This window comes from Seriola aureovittata, chromosome 8, assembly GCF_021018895.1.
Source record: "Seriola aureovittata isolate HTS-2021-v1 ecotype China chromosome 8, ASM2101889v1, whole genome shotgun sequence".
NCBI classification, from domain to species: Eukaryota; Metazoa; Chordata; class Actinopteri; order Carangiformes; family Carangidae; genus Seriola; species Seriola aureovittata.
Window position 1 is genome coordinate 8,875,239 of NC_079371.1, and position 21,188 is coordinate 8,896,426.

General features: G+C 37.1%; 5 protein-coding genes across 7 annotated transcripts; 3 read left to right on the forward strand and 2 right to left on the reverse strand.

Annotated features, from left to right (window-relative positions):
- Positions 1 to 1,431: 1,431 nt before the first annotated feature.
- On the forward strand, positions 1,432 to 2,637 carry LOC130173738 (angiogenin-like). Of its 2 annotated transcripts, none has more exons than XM_056383206.1 (3): positions 1,432 to 1,527; positions 1,615 to 1,672; positions 2,144 to 2,637. In XM_056383206.1, exon 3 carries the CDS (start codon positions 2,153 to 2,155, stop codon positions 2,579 to 2,581), a length of 429 nt encoding a protein of 142 aa, XP_056239181.1. In that variant the 5' UTR covers positions 1,432 to 1,527; positions 1,615 to 1,672; positions 2,144 to 2,152; the 3' UTR covers positions 2,582 to 2,637. The 2 variants fall into 2 exon arrangements, with proteins under 2 accessions (XP_056239181.1, XP_056239182.1); XM_056383207.1 differs by having other exon boundaries at positions 1,435 to 1,527; positions 2,147 to 2,637.
- A 1,481-nt stretch (positions 2,638 to 4,118) lies between these two features.
- On the forward strand, positions 4,119 to 6,206 carry LOC130173850 (signal-regulatory protein beta-2-like). Its single transcript, XM_056383352.1, has 6 exons — positions 4,119 to 4,181; positions 4,292 to 4,621; positions 4,816 to 5,172; positions 5,372 to 5,512; positions 5,641 to 5,702; positions 5,783 to 6,206. The coding sequence occupies exons 1-6, from the start codon at positions 4,139 to 4,141 to the stop codon at positions 5,906 to 5,908; spliced, it is 1,059 nt and encodes a 352-aa protein (XP_056239327.1). The 5' UTR covers positions 4,119 to 4,138; the 3' UTR covers positions 5,909 to 6,206.
- Positions 6,207 to 7,902: 1,696 nt separating this feature from the next.
- Positions 7,903 to 10,668, forward strand: LOC130173739 (uncharacterized). Its single transcript, XM_056383209.1, has 6 exons — positions 7,903 to 8,025; positions 8,244 to 8,573; positions 8,742 to 9,104; positions 9,435 to 9,575; positions 9,732 to 9,775; positions 9,858 to 10,668. The coding sequence occupies exons 1-6, from the start codon at positions 7,962 to 7,964 to the stop codon at positions 9,990 to 9,992; spliced, it is 1,077 nt and encodes a 358-aa protein (XP_056239184.1). The 5' UTR covers positions 7,903 to 7,961; the 3' UTR covers positions 9,993 to 10,668.
- An 805-nt stretch (positions 10,669 to 11,473) lies between these two features.
- Positions 11,474 to 15,345, reverse strand: LOC130173766 (uncharacterized). Its single transcript, XM_056383238.1, has 6 exons — positions 15,265 to 15,345; positions 14,793 to 15,137; positions 14,326 to 14,673; positions 13,598 to 13,714; positions 13,033 to 13,097; positions 11,474 to 12,755 (listed from the first exon to the last, which is right to left on the reverse strand). The coding sequence occupies exons 1-6, from the start codon at positions 15,305 to 15,307 to the stop codon at positions 12,618 to 12,620; spliced, it is 1,056 nt and encodes a 351-aa protein (XP_056239213.1). The 5' UTR covers positions 15,308 to 15,345; the 3' UTR covers positions 11,474 to 12,617.
- Positions 15,346 to 17,500: 2,155 nt separating this feature from the next.
- On the reverse strand, positions 17,501 to 20,933 carry LOC130173760 (uncharacterized). 2 transcript variants are annotated; one of them, XM_056383231.1, is made up of 5 exons: positions 20,828 to 20,933; positions 20,628 to 20,705; positions 19,867 to 20,214; positions 19,010 to 19,101; positions 17,501 to 18,332 (listed from the first exon to the last, which is right to left on the reverse strand). In XM_056383231.1, the coding sequence occupies exons 1-5, from the start codon at positions 20,868 to 20,870 to the stop codon at positions 18,258 to 18,260; spliced, it is 636 nt and encodes a 211-aa protein (XP_056239206.1). In that variant the 5' UTR covers positions 20,871 to 20,933; the 3' UTR covers positions 17,501 to 18,257. The 2 variants fall into 2 exon arrangements, with proteins under 2 accessions (XP_056239206.1, XP_056239208.1); XM_056383233.1 differs by lacking the exon at positions 19,010 to 19,101.
- Between the last annotated feature and the right edge of the window lie 255 nt (positions 20,934 to 21,188).

The window sequence follows — 21,188 nt, forward strand, 5'->3', positions numbered from 1 at the left end:
CTCACCATTACGCCACCACCCCATTTGGACTGTTGACACAAGGCAAGTTTGATACATGAATTCATGCTGTTGATGCCAAATTCTGATGCTACCATCTGCACGTATCAGCAGAAATCCAGATTTGTCAGGCGAGGCTCTGTTTTCCAGCCTGTGTCCACTGCAGCCTCAGATTTCTGTTCTTGACTGACAGGAGGTCTGACAAGGTCTTCTGCTGTGAGATGCTGAGATGCTTTTCTGCTCACCACAGTTTTGTAGAATGGTTATCTGAGTATAGCCTTGATGTCAGCTCCAACCAGTCTGGCTATTCTCCTCTGTCCTCTCTCATCAACAAGACGTTTCTGTCCACAGAAATACCCTCACTGGAGATTTTTTTATTTTTCTCACTATTCTGAGTGAACTCTAGTGCTCGCTCTCATATTCATTGAATCTGCAATTGCATGCTGATGCATCTTTTTTGGTGTTTCGTACTTTAGACTGAATGAATATGGCATTGATGTGGCATGTTTACCGCTCTCATTTATTAAGAATGATAATATTATATATATGTTATTATTTATCCCGATTCAGTCTAGTAGCACTTTTCAATCAAGTGCAGAAACATAAAGGGCACTTTATAAACTGCAAAAAGATATGAAAAAATTTGGTGTGTGTGTGTCTTAACAATAATGGCTTAGGGCTTCACCTGTCAAACCTCTGCTTTCCACCAAAAGATGGCAGCAGTGTAAAGAGAGAGGAGAGACTATTTGAGTCTAGTGTTTTACTAACAAAAAGGATACACAGATATCAAAGTTGGAAGGCCAGAAAGCAACAGAGTTAGAGAAAGGTACAAGCAACCCTCATGTTATATCTGTGAGAGCAGAAAAACAAAACTACTAAGTTTCAGGTTTTAGCAGCTATATTGCATCTGCATTCAAAAGTGAATATTTCTTTATGTATGCACTGTGTATACATTCTCATAGCTCTGTGGGACTCAACCTGCACATCCTGTAGGTTCACAGTTAATCATTTTCTGCCCTTGTAATAATCCTCTTCCCTCCCCAAACAGTTAAGCCCATTCTGTCTGAAATCTAATAAATATAAACTGGACATTGTGTATAGGGTCAGTGTTTTAAAACAAAATTAAAACTGACTGCATAAGGAAAAAAAGCATGTCTGCATTGCTTCTAATACTGTATAATTGTTATTGATCACCTCTCTGTACAAGGGTTCTGGTCTAGATTGCTTTGAATGTGTCATGTACTGTATGACATAATGTCAAAAACTATGCTGCTTGTGCAGTCGTCTGTGCAAGTTAGAAAGACTTGGTTGGGATCATACTCGCCTCCAGACGGTGTTGTTGGTAATGCCTTATTACAAAATTTTCTCAAACAGTAAAAACACACCCCTTGCCCGACTTAACAAGATCACGACGTGAATTCCCTTCCTGCTGTGTTGTTGTGCCAAGAAGTCCAAGTACAAACTGGAGTCTATAAATGATTCAGCAGTTTACAGAAACCTGTCACTGGTCACTACCGCTGTCTGATACAGGTAAATATGCTCTTGATTGCACAGCAGAGTAAAGTAGTTTGAAACAAATTTGTTGACTAAAAGACATTGATTTCCTATTCTTTCCAGCTGAAAGGACTAGACAAAAGTAAAGAAGAAAAAGAGCATTTGACTTCACACGTAAAAGGTTTGTTTTTGTTATTACTTTCTCTTTATTTTCCAGCTATCAATAAGAGTTTATACAGGGTTTTTATTTGATAAAAACTAAATTCACAATACATTATTCTTAGAATATCAGTGTTTTTATATAGCTAAAGATCCAAATGGATTATAATTTTTAATCTTATGCCACAGATATTAAGATTTAAAAGAAAAACAGGAAATTGTCTTTAGGAGGATTGTGTGGGCTGTATAGAGTTCACTTGTTTTGAGAAATATGATAACACTGGTGATAAGTCTGATTAGGCTTCAACATTCAGGAATTTCTATTCTTTCTTTATTTACCAAATGTTTGCAAACCAACAAGCTGATCACAGTATGAACAAAATTCAGCTGCTCCACAGAATTTATGTATTAGTAGTATGACTAAAGTTAGTAAAGGATTCATTTATGCTGCCATAAATTCTCTAACAGAGTATTTTTCCCGCATTGTCTTCAGCAGGGAATCATGAGGATCCCATTTGCGTGTTTGCTGCTGCTTTCTGCCACTGTGCTCTCTCAGGATGTCTCTGACCGTTACAGAAAATTTATAGCACAACACATCAATGGGCAGATGAGTGTTAACAGGTGTGACGATGAGATACGAAATCGACATATCACCAAAACCGACAGCAATGAGTGTAAGGAGACCAATACCTTCATCCGAGCTACCACCAACATAGTCAAATCCATCTGTGAGCGTGCAGGAGAGCCATACGGTCAGATGACCAAAAGCCTCCAACCTTTTGACATCGTTGTCTGTTCACTGAGAAACCAGCAGGGCAGGCATCCTCGCTGTCAGTACCGCGGTCAAGCTCGCACAAGAAGAATTGCAATCAGATGTGAGCAAGGTCTTCCTGTGCACTTTGACAGAGACATTATACACTTTGACAACTGATTAAACAGCAGGCGTGTACTTCAATGTCATGTCAAATAAAATACTTTAAAAGCTTACAGTTGTTTTTGTCTTTTTTTTTTTTTTATACAGTCGTGCAATAATTGACTATGTAGTCGTGAACTTTAGAAATAACAATTAATGATGGCTATAGTACCATTGGTCAATACACACTGACCAGTCAGAAATTTAAATTTTTCGTCCACTAATTACAAGGTCGGTGACTGAAAGCTTGTGTTTTGACAGTCCTTAATTCTACCTGTTCTGATCATGTCTGCATGTGGGTCATCAATCATTGCCCATACTTTGAACTGTCACACAATCCCCTTTATTTTGTTGTTCAATCATATTGCAGTTAGAGGAATGTTTACAGTCCACTGGGATCAAGGCTTTGCCAAAACTGAAACTGAACTATGATCAACAAATACTGTCTTTGGATCAATTCTAATGTACCTGTTGTACCCTTTTCCCATTTGTTAAATTGGCATCTTCTTCCCACCAAAACATTTCACATAACCAATGTAATCAAAATATTTCATTATTCTAGGTAAGCAGACTAATAAACAAATTGACTTGGGTTGCTTGTATGCCCCTTTAAACAACTGACCAGCACAGTGCATTAAAAAAAACATATGATATCTTCAACCAAAACCCCCAATATTAGAGCATAGACATATTGAGATTACAGGAAAGATTACACTAGATTCAAGGGTCCCCCAAAATCAAAAACTGAACGATTCAACAAACGTTTTGATTAGTTTGAGCGAAGATGTTACCTTCACTTTCACTGAATCAACAAACCATCTGCCAGAAGATGGCAGCAGTTTAATATGGGAGATACAAGATGGTACATACAGACATAAGCCTACATCTAAAACTTTTAATATATTATTCATTAAATTAATAATAATATTAGAAATTAAAACAAAGGTAAAGCATATAAGTAACATGTATTTTATCACAGCTGGTCCTGTGGGATTTTAACTCTACACCCTCCATGTTCAAAATGGGTGTTTGCTTACATTTAACCCAACTTGAAGGGAATAATTACGTTATAAAAATATAAAATAAACTAGATCCCCTGGCTCTAGGATGGTCAGCATCTTTATGAAGAGGTTGACATCTGCACACTAACCCCAAAATACAAATTTATTTAAATTGACAATGTGATCCCAGTTTGGTCTTGTCTGCACTTTTTCAGATACCCCCGGGGAGCTAATAGTCTGCACTAAGATTCATTATTGGTAATTTCTTCACAGAGGAAATTCTGTGAACAAGAAATCTACGTTGAGTGTGTTAATTTCTTTGAATCATGTTTTTATAACAATAGCAAAACTAAACTGCTCGTGTTGTCTTGTATACTGATTGGACAAACCAGGTTGAGATCATTTTCACATTGGTGGTGCACTTAACAGTCAGCATGATGAGAGACCAGTCAGATTGTTCTGAAATTGTTCCCTCCCTTTTCATTGTTCCCTCCCATTTGATATAATTACATTAGGATTAATCGTCTTCAGTACTATCTAAATTAACTGCTGTCTCAAGTGGATCAACCAGAAAATGCTGATCGTACTTTGCGTAGCGCTTGTGTTCACATTTGGACGTAAGTATGAGATTCAGCTTCTGTTATTACCACGTTATTATGGTAAATGTATTCTGTATGAATATAAATCTTCTTGTAATAACTGGTCTGCATCTGATCTTTGTTTTCAGAATGCAGAGACGACCAAAACTTTGTGACAAAAACTGTTCATGTTGGTGAAGATGTAACTCTAACATGTAGCCGTCATGAATATCATGAGTCAGGAACCTTATTTTGGATCAGACTTGTTGCTGGAAACTTGCCTGAAGTCTTAGGAGCCACTTACACTTTTGCTAGTGCCTACTTCAATAAGACTCCTCGAATCACAGCAAAACAAGAGCCCGGAACGTTTGTTCTTCATATTACCAGAACAGAGCTGAGTGATACTGCCTTTTACTACTGTGAAAAACATGTTGAACTACAAACAACATTTCTGAATAGTACTTTTCTGAGAGTCAAAGGTAAATGGAGCAATATTCCTTACATTAGTTACATTTTGAAAGAAAAAATATGTTTTTAATAGGAGGTGTTGAGGGCATCATTTTGTTTAATTCATAACTTTGAATAAGAACTTAAGTACTTGCCCCACATTCTTCTTGCAATGCATTTTAAATATCATGGAAAATAAGTAAATGTTTTTTTCCGCATTTTCCAGGACCAGAACCAGATATCACTGCCGTCATTCAAGTCCCTTCATCTGATCCAGCCCGGCTAGGAGACTCAGTGACCTTGCAGTGTTCAGTCCTCTCCCACTCTGAGAAGAAAACATGTTCAGGTGATCCCAGTGTGTACTGGTTCAGAGGCGCATCAGATGAGTCTTATCCCAGTGTCATTTACGCACATGGAAACAGTGGTGATGAATGTGAGAGGAGCCCTGATGCCCACTCTCCTCAGAAATGTGTCTATAACTTCTCCATGAACATCACCTCCTCTGATGCTGGGACTTATTACTGTGCTGTGGCCACATGTGGGGAGATATTATTTGGGAATGGTGCAAAACTGGAAATTGAAGGTAAGTGCAGAAATGTCGAGTAAATATAGACAGTTTGCATATTTTAGAGGACTTTGTTTTAGAAGATAAATGGAATCCTTAAAGATCAGCTTCAGTCTAATATTTATCATATTAACAAGAGGCCATATTAAAGTTTAATGATAATTTTTTTTTACTGATCACTAATTTTTGTTGTTTGTTCCTTTTCTTAATATTTCAGCAGCCAACATGTGGCTATTTGGCAATTCTCAGAGGGCAAATACAGTTTTGCTTCTACTGTCTGCTGCTTTGGCTCTAAGTTTTATCGTCATAGCCTTACTAACTTACATCATCAAGAAAAGCAAGTATAATTGTTTCAATGGTGAAAAAAAAACTTTTACTTAACCTCCTTTTAATTAAACTGCAATTCATTTTCAGTATATAATGAAATTCAGTGCATCCTTACATCATTACTGATTGTTATTCATGGTTTCTCATGTCATAATCCAGATTCTTCTGCTGACATTCAAACTAATGCTGCAACAGCCATTGGTGATCAACAAAGTCACAATGTAAGTAATGGCAAATATAGGATTTTTTTGGTAGTATCTTTACATGCTATCTAATAATGTTTTTCTATATATTTCTACAGACAGATGGAGACTCATTGGTTTATTCTGTGCCAATTTTTACAAGGAAAGCTAGCCGAAGTTTAATGAGTGGTGCAAAAGCAGTCGAGGGAGGGAGCATTTACTCGAATGTCAGGGTTTTGGGCTAGGAACAGCAACATACACACTGGAGAGTCTTATTGCTGTTAATTTCATGCTTGTATGATACACCATGTGGGGATATTAGAAGTATATGTTATGTCACATGGCAAATGTTTTCCCTCGAGTGACTTACACATTCGGACCAGATCTTTTTTTTATTAGGTCAGTGTTAAAAGTCTTTTCTACTTCTTTCTTTTGTCTATGCTATGTTTTTTTGAACTCTTATGTGAAAGAGTTTTATATTCAAGCTTTCAATGTCACAATAGGAAAAGCATTCTTGTACAAATAACTGACAAAGCGGATTAAAAAATCAAGTTATGTAAACCTAACCTACAGTCTCAAATGTCTGAGTAATAGATTGTCACTACGGTTTATAACTGAAATGAAGAAATGCTGAGTTTGAACATAAACGAAAAACTTTACAATGTATAATTGTGTTAAAATTATCGCAAGAATCATTATTTAGAGAGAGAATTTTTGTTGATTTAAGAGTTATTTGAGGAAGAAACAGTGACAACATAAGTTTACTGACAATTGCCACAACAATTTTAAGAAAATATGTGAATATCCCATTTGACTTTCATGAAGCTTTTACCACCTTTTTTTCCCTTTAAACATAAAAAACAATTATTCTCAATAATCTCCCTTAATTTAATTAATTTAATTAAAATGATATTGATAAAAATGCCCCTAACAATTTCCCAAATTCAAATGGCTCGTTTTGTGTGTGACCAAAAATCCACAAACACAATTGTGGGAAAATAGCTAACACACAAAAATGTTGTGGTCCAGTTCATTTAGGCTGCTATGAACGCTGTCATTCTAACTCTGGTTCATACAAAACAGCCGCACTTACACAGTTTGAAAAGAATAGTGTCCCACAAAAGCTAAACTAAACCAATCGATGTGATTTGTTTGTTGCACATAATTAACCTAAACAAGATTGTTTGCTAACCATGGTAACACATAAGCATATTAGAATAAGAGTGGGTATTTCCTTCAGTTCTCAGAAAAGGAAAGTGTCTTGAAAGAGGGGTGTTTTGCTTCTGTCCTAGTTCATATGTGCAGCCATTTCCTTACTGAAAGTGATTTAAAAGGTCACCTCATTTTCTAGAAGAGCAGCCATTTCCCCCGATCATACTGTGATGTAAAACAGCTTGTTTATCCATCAATGTACCATCAGAGTTCCGATCCCAACGTATAAAGCTCATGACCAGCTATTTTTGATATCCTCTCAATGACCAGACATGATGAAGTTATGTGGCACAGTGAAGAACAAGTTGTTCATAGTGAGTGAAATAAGTTTTGGTTTGGTTTTTGCCATGCTGGCAGCATGGCTCCAGGATGGTCACTCTACCTCTTTTGAGTCTCTCAACAACTATTTGATGGTTTACAAGAAATTTTGTACAGATGACATTAATGGCATTGCCACAGCCAGAAGCTTTACTGTTTAGTGCTAATTAGCATATGTTGTCACGCTACCATGCTATAGTAAGAGGGTGACCAGGGTAAACATTAAACCTGCTCAACATCAGCATGTAAGTATTATCATGAAAGCATATTAGCATGCAGATGTTAGTACTGAATTACACTAACCGCTAACATGGCTGCAAACTCTTCATCTTGTTTACTTGTGAATTTGTGTTACAATGATGAGGCAGTGGTGCTATTGTAATGTCACTGTTGACCCAAATTGTCTTGAGCACAAATGTAAAATTTTCTTCCTGGAATCAGCCAAAGGAAGCTGAACGGCAGGTGTGGAACCAAAGTTATAAATAGGGCTGATCATACAAATAAGCAAATAGATAAAAAAGAGATTTAGGTAACTGTGTAAAACCATGATTCCCTGATTTTGTAACAGGTTATAGAGACCAACTTACACCTGATGTAATAAAAAAAACTATGCTGCTCTCCTCTATTCGACTAAAACCGCAGAACCTCAAAAGTCTTAAACCTAGATAAGAAGTGTCACAGGAAGTGTACTTCTCAAACCTCTCTAGGGTGATAACTAAGTGGAAGCCTCTGACAGTGTGACCACCTTTACACTTTGAAAAGCTAACAATGATCCTACCAAGAGACCTCAGCATGATTCTTTTATGGATTACTCTGCTTCTCCATCAAGGATGTAAGTGCTTACTACCTCTGTCCAACCCTTTTATTATACGAGTGTTTTGCAGGGGGGCAAAATTATGTTTTTGCTTATAATTTATTACATGTTGTAAGGTAACATGGCCTCTTTGCACTGCAACTGTTTAAGAGTAATTCATGTAATAAATGCTTTGTTTTTCTTATTATTATTGTTTTGTAATACCAATTTTATATTTTCCATTGTTTTTTATTCAGATGCGCTGATCTCAGTGACAACAGTTCAGCTTGGTGAACCTGTAACCTTCACATGTTCCTTCCCTCAATCAGAGCATAGCAATATAAGAGTCAAATGGTACAAACAGAGTATTGGTGATACCCTTACGTTAATTACCTCGCTAATGAAAGCTACCGCAAATCCTACATTTGAAGAAGGGTTTAGTCCCTCACGATTTCAAATAAAACATACCACCATCTCCAGTAATCTGATCATTCTGAGGACAATCCAAGAAGATGAGGGACTGTATCACTGTGCAGTTACTACGTGGAGTAAGGATCAGTGGACTGGCGCGTATTTGTCTTTAAAAGGTAATACATGTGTTTGTGTAGAATTGCAAATATTAGTCTTAAGAGTTAATTTACAGTTTCAACATCCATTATGACCGTGTGACATTTCCATTTTAACGTTCCAAATCTGTGCAATAAATGATATGCTACAGACAACCTTTCAACGTTTCGGCTGTCTCTATTTCACAGAAAACACCAAGAGGATGTCAGACTACACTGTTGTTCAAAGGCCGACAGTTCCAGTTTATCCAGGAGACACAGTGACTCTTCAGTGTTCAGTCATCTCTCACTCAGAGAAACCCTCCTGTCCGGGTGATCACAGTGTGCACTGGTTTGGAGTCAGTCCAGATCAATCTTTTCCAAATATAATTTATGCTTACGGAAATGGACCTGATGAATGTGGCAAGAAACCTGATGCACGTTCTCCGACGAAGAGCTGTGTTTATAACTTCTCTAAGAACGTCAGCTCCTCTGATGCTGGGACTTACTACTGCGCTGTGGCCACGTGTGGAGAGATTTTATTTGGAAATGGAACAAAAGTGGAGATTGAAGGTAACTGTATCAGTCTGTTTAGTTATCCAACTTTATTGCCTTCTTATGCAGTTTTAAGGTTGTAAAAATCTTTATTCCTCACTGTTTGATTTTATTAATTCCAACAGAAGAATTTGTTTTTTTGTTTTTTTTTGGCTTCACCATTTATTCAAATTGTAGTATTTTAGATGTCGTGTGTGTGTGTGTGTGTGTGTGTGTGTGTGTGTGTGTGTGTGTGTGTGTGTGTGTGTGTGTATTTATTTATTTATTTATTGCCAAGTAAAATCCTCTTAGATGTAATTACATTTCCATTTACTTTCACTGATAACCTTTAACCTTCTCATGTTTCAGGAACCAGCTTGTGGTCCTTCGGTGTTTTACTGAGGGACAGTATGATTCTGCTTCTGCTGTGTGCTGTCTTGGCTATAAGTCTGATTGTTGTAGCCTTCCTCATTTATGCCGTGAAGAAAAGCAAGTGTGATTATTGCAACGGTAAAAGAGCTTGCCTCACTATATCACACATTATTTAGCTAATGCTAATTTCATTAGTTGTAACATAATTATGTCATTAAAGCTACAGTACATTCTTAGTTATTTTTATCAATTGATCATCATTATTATTATTACTATTATTATTTTATATTGCAGCTGCTGTTTCCCTTAAAGAAAATATTGCAAAAAGGAATTTAAAGGTAATTAATAACTCATCAACCAAAACGTTACTATGCATTTTGGTGTTTGTCATCTCATATAATTTGCAATCCATTTCCTCAGAGAGATGAGGACAAGTGGATTTACTCAGCTGTTGTCTTTACCATGATAAAAACTGGGAGCGGTGGAACGAGAGATGCAAAAACAAAGGGCAGAGAGAGAACGTACGCTGCTGTCAAGGCTTTTGGGTTGGATTAGTGAGTAAAATGGACTGATATATGTAATATGTCATAGTTGATGTTATTCTGTTTAAAGCTAAAGGTTGTTGTTATATGTGGCTATCATGTAGGGTTGTACACAGAATATACATTCAAGTTGGCGGTTTATTAGGTACACCTTGATAAAAACGAATGTAGTCTAATAGAACTGTGCTGTAATAAATCCTCTTTCATGAGAGTTGTAATGTTCTGTTCTTATTGAAACTGTTTCAGAGAAGTAACAACGGTATGATCATTTTGTTGGCCGTTGAACTGGTGTCTCTGTTGTTAAGCCCACCCTCACTGATGTGAATGGGGTGGGCAAAACACCTGTCAACATAATGCAATGCAGTTCAACAGCAGCAAATTCCAGCCTCCAAAATGATCGTTCAGTTGAATCAACAACACTTTAACACAGTTAGAACAAAAACTGAACATTATAACCTTCATGAAGGGAGGGCTCATTGCAGGACAGTTGTATTAGACTGCATCAGTGTTTATCAGCTAAATGTACCTAATAAACTGACAACTCAATGTATATCTTCATTTATTGTGTTGTTCTTATGCTTATAATGAGTTAGATTAAATTAAATGTATTTTGTTCCATTTATGTTGGACTTCAATGATTGTGAAACAGTGATAAGCACAGCTATGAGTAAAGCTCTTCCCTTCATCCATCTATGCTGTCTTTATTACTATTTATCACTAAATTACCTGTCTATGTGTAGAATCACAAATATCTGATTTTTCTGTCATTAGGTTTTCATTAATGATTTCAACATCCATTATGACCTTTTGACATTTCAATTTCAATTTTTGCTCCAGATTACCTTTTTTGTGTCCACTCTTTTATTTAGTTCCACCAAAAGTGGTGGGTAATTTTAAATATGACGTGGGTTGAAATTGATATGTAATGTTAGTCCCAGCTGGACTTCTATTGTTTTCACTCTTAACTGAAAAAGACAAGAGTTATGAAATGCATGACAGGAAATAGTGCTGCAGTCATAATGAAAGAACAATAAAAGGCAGCGAGCCCTTATATGCAGCCTGTGTGTAGGTAAACCGCAGGTGTTAGCATTTATAACCTGCTACCTATTGCTCATGTTGTGTGCCCACACAAGCTGTTATTTGTGACCTTTGAGCTAGACTGTCAATAAATAAGACATCGCATGCAACAAAATGTAAAAGCCATATTTAACTGCTCATTTCCTGTGTTTTTCCGACCATTAATCCTGGTTTATGATAATCAAACAAAAATCACTAGTAACACATACTTCATGGAGTAGGTGTAAGGAGCAACATAGCCTGTAGGGGGCACTAAAAGGACTTTAAAAAATCAAATCAGTTTTTGTTTTTGTGTTTGTTGTTTTTTTTGTTTCTTTTAAGAAAATCAGCATTGCAGTCATTTTGGTGAAAAAAAGAATAAGGAGATTTTGATTTCTCTCTTCATCTATGTAGAGGGAGTACAATAATAGCAAATTCATTTTTTTTCTTATTTTATGAAATGTGCCATATAGGTATTTTGCCATACAATAAACATTTTGCATGTGGATGACATACAGAAGCAATGACAGATATGTGGAAGCAGCAGCTTACAATTTACAAAAAATCATTTGATGTTCAAATTTAAACATAAAGAAAAAAAAAGACAAAAAAAAGAAAACTCTTAATTAAGTAAGCAAATAAATATATATGATCATTATTGACTACATTGATTGAAGTTCGCGTGCTAACCAGCTAGCTCCAGCCTGGTTGGCAATCTCATCACTTTCCGATATTGAGTCACTGCCTCCGATCTACCCTGAGGAAATAACGCTTCTCAGAGGGCAAATTATAACCTTTTGTAGGCTATTGTAAATGCAATGATGACTGAAGTTCTCAAAAAGCAACCATCACCACCACCACACAATCCTGGCAAGAAACCACATTCAGCAGCAGAGAAAACTTACATATAGCTCCTTTACCAAACAACCTTGCTAGCAGGTTGCAGCATCTTTGTCTGAAAGAAATGCTGCGTAGTGCATCAGGATCAGTTTTCCTCTTGTTGTTCTTCATTTAGCTCCTTGTAGGAACTCTGTTTTCTATATATTATGTTCTTACAATGATGATTACTGGAATTTGACATGTTATTGATGTTGCAGAGAAAGATAAAAACCCCCGCAAAACTTTTGACCTTTGACCTTTATCTGACTATAAAGTGGACACATTCTGAATGACTTGTGGCAACTTCATATCCTTTTCTGTGCAAATTATGGGATGGCAGTTAGGAAAAAAAGTGCGCACACCATAATAGAGTCATTGCAAGGTGTGTGCAAAACCCTGTATGAAAGTGGCATGCAAGGTTTTGAACATAGACATGCACAGACATGAGTCGCAGTACAACACACGACTACACTACTTCAAGTTGGATGCAAAAATATAATACATGCAAATGCAGTTTTAATTGCAGTAATGAAATGACTTTGTTAGCAGCAAACTCAGTAATACGATGGGTAACATCTTGCAACATCCTTTTCAGAAGATACTTCAAACTCACACATTCTGTCCTTAGGCACATAACTGTGGTGTCAGCCACTGGGATAAGACCTGGGGTCATCTGATTCACATGCTCCGCCTCTGAAGAGGGTTAGTGCGACGTGTGATACTCTGTTTTCACGGCAGAGTACACACACTCCTCTGGTGACTCGATCTTCTTCTTCTCTCTTTTTCCTCTCCGTTTGGAGAAAGCCAGTGCTACGTAGTTTGTTGCATCTGCATCACCGTCCTACAAATAATAATTGTGTATTGTTAACTCATATTTTAGAGATTAGTGCTGTGAAATCAAGACCAGTTAAATCAGGACCAAGAGTGGAATAAATACCATAAGAGCACATTCTAACCAAAGTTAGGGGTTTAAATGAAAATCAGGTGACGCATTTTCTTCTAGGACACATTAATTGGGAATACTGTTCAATCAGAAAATCATTTTTAAAACATTTGACAACTATGATGATTTTACTGTAATGAATTTTGGCATTCAAATTTATTTGAATTATATTTACCGGGTCAGTTGATTGATGCACTGCCAACTTGTTATGTCCAGGTACATGAGAGGCACGCATTGATCCTGTTAATGAAAGCAAAAACCCTTAAGAAACCGTGCACACACTGGGTATATTCGTACTAAATTTTGCAGCAGATCAGGATCATTTACAATGAATTAGATTTTTTTTCTCTGAAGTCTGGTGGAGGTGTGCACTCTGAGTGCCCGTCCACTTGGTTTGTTTGTTTGTCATCACGATTACGCAAAAAGTAGTGAACCAATTTGCATCAAACTTGATGGAGGAATTGAATTAAATTGAATTTTTATAATTTTCCTGAACACTGTGACAGCATTTGTTAATACTCAGACATTAATGTTGATGATGTCTATTGTACAATCTGGATATCACATGAATGTGTTGGATTGTCTGGCCTTGGCGGAGGTATGCACTCCACTGAGTGCCACTCAAGTTTTAGTTTTTATTTATGCCTCCAGGCTCACCATTACATAACCACTTAACACAACTAGAATGTAGTAATTAATTTTTGCATCAATAAAAATGTGTGTACATTCAATTAACCTACCTTGGCAATGTTCACAAACTTTCCCTCGACTCATGAAGAAAATCAGGACAGCAATCACAGTCAAACAGCAGGCCAACAGTCCTCCAAGCACGATGTTAACTGGGTCCAGTTCTGGAACTAGAATTAGAAGAGACACTGAAAAAACCTCTTTTGTGTGCGTTAATTTAACTGACTAATCATGAGAGCAGCTATAAAATAATTTGGTGACTCAAAACCAAATCACTGTCATATTGTCTGTTGGAGGCACTGTCACAATACTAAAGGCTTTAAAAAAGCGTATTCAAATCTTAGTTGAAAGTAGCCTTCTTCCTTTAGTATGAATCAGGAGTATAAATTGTTTTCTTTACTTGCATCAACTCCTCACAGAATAAATAGACAGACATGTTTATAAGAAAACACAATTTTAAGAGAAAGGTTAACATTGTTTGACTTTGTTTAAACTGAATTAATATAAATATAATATAAAGCTTTTTTCACAGCAGATATTTTAATTTAATTTTTAAGCGGATAAGCACAGGTGTAATAACATTGATTGAGCCATGCATGCACAACACTCTGGAACTGGAATAACTAAATATAATACAGCCATTCTTAATGTGATGAATCATCTCTGCTTCTCCTACTTTGATATTTTGTAACAGAATGTTTTAATGAGGCTACATCTAATCAAATCTGACCAGTGTTAATGGTTAAGATGTATTTAAGACTTTGAAGATTTTAAAACATACTTGTCTCCACTTTAGTTCCTTCACCAAACAGGATCTCTCCACATGTGACCACAGCACAGTAGTAAGTCCCAGCATCAGAGGAGTTCTGTATAGTTTTGGACAAACTGTAGACACAGCTCCTTTCCTCTTGTTCATCACTCCTGTTGCTGTGAGTGTAAATGATGCTTGGATGAAATCCTCCTGATCCAGCTCTGAACCAGTGCACACTGTGTTCACCTGGACACTGGGCTCTGCTCTCTTTGTCCGTGTAGAGAAGTGAACACTGGAGAGTCATTGAGGCTCCCAGCTGAACTGATGCTGTCTCCGGACTTTGTTTCACATAAATACGTTTCTGCTGAGTTTTTTGATCTGCATGATTCAGTACAACAAAGACATCAAAGGGGATTAATGATCTAAAATATTAGCATGACATAAAAACCTTGGTGATGAATGTTAAGGGCATAAACATGGAAAGAAACAAATTTTACCTTTCACAGCCAAGAAGATGACAATGTTAAAGCTCTGTGAATACGCCGTTCCATTTTGACAAAAGTAAGTTGCTTCATCCTCTTTGGTCACATTTCTGATGGTAAGAAGATACTGAGACTTGCCCTCTGTGACACTGAAACGTGAGTTTTTAAATTGTTCACTAATTGTTAGCTTTGAATAAGCTCCTGAAGCAACAGTTTGAACCATATATCCAGGAGCATGCTTATACCAGTGAAAGAATTTGCCTTCAATGTCAGAGAGTGGACATTTTAAAGTAACATTCCCACCAACTTCAACTACAGTGAAAGGAATCTGCTGAGGAACCTCTGCAGTTTGAATCAGATCTGAAGGAAAGAGACGAACAAAGAAAATGACGTTATGAGACAACAAGACAAAAAGTGTAGAGAAATGTTTCTGTTATTGTATTTTAACGATATTTAACTAGTCATATTAGTTAAAAGTTGCACTTACACACTGTACTAAGAAAAACCAAAGCAGCCAGTTGTCCAATCATTGTGGTATAGCACCCTTGTGTTGTACCACTGATGTCTTCCTACCTAAATGAAGGTTTAGTCACACGATCATCAGAGTCTACAAAGTGAAAATCATCCTGATTGGTTGAAAGGCTGAAAATGCACTTCCCCCTAAATTTAGCAAAGCCATGATCTATTTTCAACGAAACATGTACATGTACTTTTAGGCGAGTAGATATTTTCAAAGCAAGTTTGTCAATTGTGAACAAAGCAACAACAACAGAATGTGCAATGTAACTTACACTGAGCCGCCTCAAATGTCCTGTTGTTTCCTGCATTAGTGACGTCAGCCATGTAAAAGAGGTTTGTTTGTAACTAATAAGTGATAGGGTCTCTTACACAGCTGTGCAATCTGCCTAATATTAGGTAACTGTACTTGAATCTTGTTGTTGTGAGTCTGTCAGTGTTTATATTTACCTAAAAATGTAATAAATCTTGGACAGTTCTCCTGGAAGTGGAGTGTCAATGTATCTTGGTTGGTTCAAAGTGAGGTTGGGTGGTGAATGGGTGTGAAGAGCAGGGGTCCCGTTGACCAAATATTTTCCATCGCTGACTGAACTTTTTTCAACAATGATAAAAAAATCCTGAGGCTGTCCATCCTTGTGTCAGATGTATAGATTTAGTTAGATGGCAGGTTCAGTTGCATCACGCTCACACACACAGAAGTGCAAAGCTTTTTCATTTTGCACACAGAGAACCTCATGGAGGTAACTAAAGTCCCCTCAGAGCAACGCGTCACGCCATCCACATGCTGACAGCTCATTGAAGAGATACAGACTAATAATAGATTACGAGGGAATTCTATGACCCTGCCCATCAAAAGCACATTCAACAAGTCTAATGCAACCTCTGTGTACAGCTCTTAGAGAGATGATCCATTCTCAGACCTAAGATTAAATCTGCAATAACTGATTTGTTTTCTTCACTACTTGGGGGCAGCAGAAACAATGTTGACATATTATTTACCTTTTAGGTTGATGTGGAGAAATATTTACACCATATTATATCTGTCTTAATATTTGTCCGCCACAGCTTCCCCTGAATGCAAATTAAAGAAGGAGGAAACTTTTATTGAATGGTTGAAAAAGACTGTTTCATAGGAGACAGACCGGGGTGGACTACTGTCTTTCTAGTTTCAGAGAACTTGTTAAAGGCAATTCACAATTTGAAAAGAACAGAGGACTCTGCATTAGCTGCACTGACAGACAGGCTGTGGTGGGCCCTTTCTCTGCCTTTGACTGAGCACCAAGGCTGTTTCCTCAGAAGAGACCTGACTAGGGGCTTCAACAGGGTATGTAGTGAGGTTAGAGATGAAAGAAGAAAGAGCTATAAGACTCATCTAACACCATATGTATGAATTCTTTCACCACCCATCTCTCTTTCCAATCCAAGAAAGGAAGTCAAGCAGTCAAGCGATACAGTCGATTTTTGGTGTTTTCAGAAAACAGGAAACGGAACTTACATGGTGCAGTGTTGGTCTGTGTTGTGCAGCTTTACTATGAGCTGCACACTGGAACAGATCTAAAAAGAACCTTTTGGTTATTTGCTCTTTTGACAAAAGTGATACGAGAACACTGACACCACCTTCATGCCTGTTTGTTAAATATGGAGCTGGAGCAAGGAGACAATTAGCTTAGCTTAGTTTAGCTTAGCACAACAACTGGACATGTGGAAACCACTAGCATGGCTCTCTGCAAATGTCATACATACACTGTTCCTATCAGCACACCTAAAGCTCACTAATTAGCACATAACTCATCTGTGTAGTTAGTAGATACAGTAGAAATGTGAAGACTTCAATGTACGGTTTTATGAGGAGTTATGTGTTGTAACTGTTTTACTGGCAAGCAAGAGCAGAGTGTAGTGACGTCCTGGACTCCTGTCACCATGTGGTTTCACAATCTGCACAAACAGCACAAAACTGCTGGGCGAAGTGATACACTGCAGTTATACAACGTAACTCAGTATAAAACCACAAAATGTCACGTTTACTTTTCTGTTTGGGTTTGAACAAACAGAATAAAAAGTGTTAGTAGTGCTGGTCGGTGAATTTTTAAAAGTTGGATACAGCCAGGCTAAATGCTTATACAGTATGTTTTGTTAAACTAAAGTCTTTTGATTTACCAGATAAAAGAAACTACGTCAAACCTCTATCTTCTTCTTTAAGCGTTTATTGTGACATTGATAATTACAATGATAGACGTAACAGTGTTACTCCGCTTCGTTGAAAATTTAGAAAAAGTTTTGAAGATGACGGCAATGTTGATTTGTTGTGACATCTAGTTTTGTCTAATCAGAAAGCACAGATATCTAATGATAACACTGATAAAGACAGAGGACAGTGCAAAGGCACATCAATGCTTTTAAACACAAATTTAATGGTACATTAAGTCAATAAAAATAAACACTTATTTTTTGAAAAAAAAGCAACATTAGTAAACACTTAAAGCTGGAATATGCTTTTCTGGAAACACTGTCTCTGAACAGCCCTCGTATAGGCTACGTAGGTGAACAAGTTCATTCAGAAACATTCCCACATGTTGCCTCTCCTGTACCTGTATTTATTTTGAATATAATGTTGCTATGTTTTTTCCTTTTTGTTACAAACCCATCCCACTTAAGGCATTACATCAGCTGATCAGCTTATTTTGAACTCATGTCCAAACACTAAATACTGTCGAGATCTGAGAGCTGTGTGCGAGTCTCTGCAAGGCATGGTTACCAATGACACCCTTGTCTGCACTGACCTGCAGAAATATTCATGTGTATCGTCAAGGAAACATAATTCCAGCCTTAAGTGTCGATAAACAACGCAAATCTCTTGCAATGTTAACAGCATTAACACACACGTTACGTATTACACATGACATAAAGCTGAAATTCTTTTCTTGATGCTTATCAAACAGAAATCGCTGCTGCTGTGGACTCTTTTTATGTCCCTCTTCTTTCTCTCTTTTTGTGGACAAATCCAGTGATAGAGTAGTTCAGTGCCTCTGTGTCGCCATCCTAAAAATAATGATTATTTTGTTAACAGGCATTAAAGAATATGGCCGTGACATCAAGATAAAATAGGGCTTTGGTATTTAATAATGTGCCATTATGGCTCAACACTGTGGCAGTGCACATGAGTCTCCTTTACAGTTTAATCATGGCTGGAGCAGCCATTCATAGAGCAGGTGGCTTGATGTTTAGTAAATAAAGATGTCATTAACTCTTTATGGCACATGATTGTCTGCAGCTCCTCTGGAGGCTTAAAATATAATAACATTTTTTGAAGGTAATGGTATAATTACCCCAAAATGCAAACTCCCACTCAGTTACATTCTCCTCATACACATAGATGACAAGCTAGTACACCAGAGTTTTCTTTGTGTAACTAAATCCTCTAAATTCACACACTGCCAGGCCTGGGATCAAGACAGGATTTGGGGACTGAACTAAAAAATGTTAATTAACATTAAATTAACAAATGCCTGTCCCAAATTGCAGATAAATGTCCACCAGGGCACATGCATTGGTTGCAAGTATGGGAAATTGAGATTTGTGTTTTCCAAATTTAGTGAAACGGGTTCCTGGACTGACCACCAAATTTGGTAACACCAAAGCTTTGTCTGACGTCGTGGATCCAGAAAATCTGTAACTATAAGTTACATACTGTGTTTTTGCAGCGACACTAAACTTACCTTCAGTCTCTTGAGAAAATAAGGACGGCAATCACAATCACAGAGAGCCAACAGAACTGTGAGCACAGTGACAGCTGGGCCCCATAAAAAAACTGTAGAAAATATCATATAATCAATCAAATTCTGTGCAACTTAGAATGATAATGATTTTGGATGATATTACAAATAATATTTTGAATGTGGCATTTCAGTTCGTGGCATTTCAAAGAGTCGGTGTCAGAGAGTAATGAAATTGTTGAGATGAACAAATCAGAATAACCATTAAGAAAAGTCCTTTGTTGGTTTGGTCGTAAATCAAAACCTCTAAATGTAAGAAACTTTTGATTGTTTCAGGTTTTCAGCTTTAATGCAGGACACGTGGAGGAAACAGTAGTGGGTCATATTGGTATTGAGTGGACTTAAAGCAACTTATGCTTCATTATCTTTCCACAATATTTAATAAGAGGCAACATTTGGCTGACAAGTTCAGTTTAGCTTTACTTACCGTGATGATTGTGCTGTTGTTTTGTTAAAGAGAAAAATTAATGCTTATAACAGACCATTTAGTAATATATTTATTTTTAACCTTCTATTTCTCTTCCAGATAAGTCTGACCAGCTGGGGGGTTGTTTACAACCTGCTTGACTGTCTGACTGCTCATGTTGTCTGAACAATTTTATAGACGTCATTACATCCCGATTTCATCAGTTACTCTGGTGAGTACCATGCTGTCCTAACTGATTGAACTGCAATTAAATAAAAAGTCCAATAAGCCCTTTAAATAATTAAAGTATGTTTTTCATTATTTATTGGAATAGAGTTATGAAAAATACAATAAATACATTAAATTTAATTTTATTAGAATTGTGAATACGTACTTGTCTCCACTTTAGTTCCTTCACCAAACAGGATCTCTCCACATGTGACCACAGCACAGTAGTAAGTCCCAGCATCAGAGGAGTTCTGTATAGTTTTGGACAAACTGTAGACACAGCTCCTTTCCTCTTGTTCATCACTCCTGTTGCTGTGAGTGTAAATGATGCCTGGATGAAATCCTCCTGATCCAGCTCTGAACCAGTGCACACTGTGTTCACCTGGACACTGGGCTCTGCTCTCTTTGTTCGTGTAGAGAAGTGAACACTGGAGAGTCATTGAGGCTCCCAGCTGAACTGATGCTGTCTCCGGACTTTGTTTCACATGAACCGACATCTTCTGATTTTTATGATCTTTTGAATTCACAAAAAAGGAATTCAGTTAAACATTTATCATTTAAGTACGACTGTAATGATTTTCAGAAATGGAAAGTCTTGAATTTAGAGTGGTTATTCACACAGACCCAACTGACAGTTATGCTGAAATGAGCATACTTTACTGTTCACCGCCAAATTTGTGCCATTAAAGAATTTCATTAGATATGCTGCTCCTGCTTGACAGAAGTATGTTGCTTCATCTTCTTTGCTTATATTTCTTATGATAAGAGAATGAAGCTCACCCACTTTTGTGATATTAAATCTTGGGTTTTTAAATTGTCCTTGAAGTGTTATTTTAGTGAAAGATCCTGAAGCAATTATTTGGATCATATATCCGAAGTTCAGCTTGTACCAGTAAAACAACCCGATTTCCTTCCCAATGACCTTACATGTCAGAGTCAAATTATCACCGGGTTCAACCACAGTCAGAGAGATGTGGTGAGGAACCTCTGTAGTTTGAATCACAGCTGAAGAAAACAAAGAAACAGCATCAGAGTTAGCACACACTAACCTAAACAATAGAAGAATAATAACTAATTATTACTATTTGCACTTATACTTTTTCCCACTAGATAAAAACTGCACTTACAGGCTGTACCAAGAAGAATCAAGGCTGTCCGTTGTCCGTACATTGTGGTATAGCACCTTTCTCTTGCACTCCTGTTGTCTTGTCTCACAGTTTACAAAGCGGAAGTTAAGGTGATTGGCTGAAACACACATAAATGAATGAATTACACTTTTTTCAAGGTTTACTCAATGGACTGTCAGTGTGATTGTTGTCTCAGTTACAATGTGTGTAATGGGCGTTTTACACATAAACAACGATAAGGACATCCTCAGGGAGAAAAAACACATGGCTTATAGCTGTCGCCACCACAGATGTCTGGTGGTGCCTTTCTTTTTTCTCCTCCTTAAGTGATGCTGCAATATTTGTATTCTGAAATTTCTTC